At 43.4% G+C, this 1246-nt stretch overlaps 1 protein-coding gene across 1 annotated transcript in view; it reads left to right on the top strand.

Annotated features, from left to right (window-relative positions):
- LOC107098135 (sentrin-specific protease 3-like) overlaps positions 1-1246 on the top strand; it is a 39467-nt gene that overhangs the window by 19593 nt on the left and 18628 nt on the right. Inside the window, exon 6 of the mRNA XM_015395620.1 lies at positions 531-678. Within this exon, the coding sequence (XP_015251106.1) occupies positions 531-678 (148 nt within the window). The remainder of the gene's footprint in view (positions 1-530; positions 679-1246) is intronic.

The raw sequence follows: 1246 nt of genomic DNA, 5'->3' as shown, positions 1-1246 counted from the left end.
TATCCGGATACAACGTTTCAGTATCGATACTTTTTTGAGTTTCGATACTTTTGACAACCCTAGTCAGTAGTATTGATGTGAAACGTACAATAACTGATTATAAATCAAAACATATTTTATTTGATCGTCTAATTTGACGCATTTAATTCATAGGTGTGGAAGTTAATAAGGAATTGAAATAAATACAAAATAAAATCACATTATAAACCTGTATTTATAAAACTGGAGCTCCACTGAGTAATTCCCTTATAACATTTAAACTTGATGAATTGGGAAGAAAAATTATAGTCAGACTGATTTAATTAGTTGAACTTTGTTTTCATCCAGACCTGAGCTGCTTTGATGAGCTCTGATGACTCAGAGTGGAAACCAGCTGATCTCTCCATCCAGTCTGTTCCTCTGCTTGGTCTGGATGGAGTTAAAGCTGAACTCAGACATGTTTAAAACCGGGAGAACGTTTACAGGATGTCCTAACTTTGGCAGGCGTGTTGTCTAAACGCCACTTTCTATTTCCTGTGGTTCTTCTGAAGGAAAGCAATGGTCCAGCACCAGATCCAGTCCTTCCAGCGTTCATCCGGATCAGCCGTGGCCAAAACCTTCAGGGTCAACTACAAGCGCCATGTTCTGACCATGGATGACCTGGGCACGTTGTATGGGCAGAACTGGCTCAATGACCAGGTAGGACTCCACTGCGCACCGCTGGAAGCTAACTTCCTGTTGGGCAAAGTCATCAAGTCAAGAAATGCATGGAGAAAAAGTTTTAGATTGACTTTGATGTTTTATTCTAAGCCATTGATCAGCTGGAAAGTTCTTTAGAACGCAGCACTGATGTCATGTTTTACACTCCATTAGAGTTACAGGCTGTTAGCTAAGGCTAACAGGCTAACGGCTACACATGTTTGACTTTAGGCTAACGGCTACACATGTTTGACTTTAGGCTAACGGTTACACGTTTGACTTTAGGCTAACGGCTACACGTGTTTGATTTTAGGCCAACGGCTACACATGCTTGACTCCGGGCTAACGGCTACACATGCTTGACTTGAGGCTAACGGCTACACATGCTTGACTTGAGGCTAACGGCTACACATGCTTGACTTGAGGCTAACGGCTACACATGCTTGACTTGAGGCCAACGGCTACACATGCTTGACTCCGGGCTAACGGCTACACATGCTTGACTCCGGGCTAACGGCTACACATGCTTGACTTGAGGCCAACGGCTACACATGCTTGACTCCGGGCT

Source organism: Cyprinodon variegatus, unplaced genomic scaffold (genome assembly GCF_000732505.1).
Source record: "Cyprinodon variegatus isolate N-32 unplaced genomic scaffold, C_variegatus-1.0 Scaffold750, whole genome shotgun sequence".
In the NCBI taxonomy this organism is placed as follows: Eukaryota; Metazoa; Chordata; class Actinopteri; order Cyprinodontiformes; family Cyprinodontidae; genus Cyprinodon; species Cyprinodon variegatus.
Note: the sequence above shows the minus strand (reverse complement) of the source record. Positions and strands in the feature narration are given on the sequence as shown.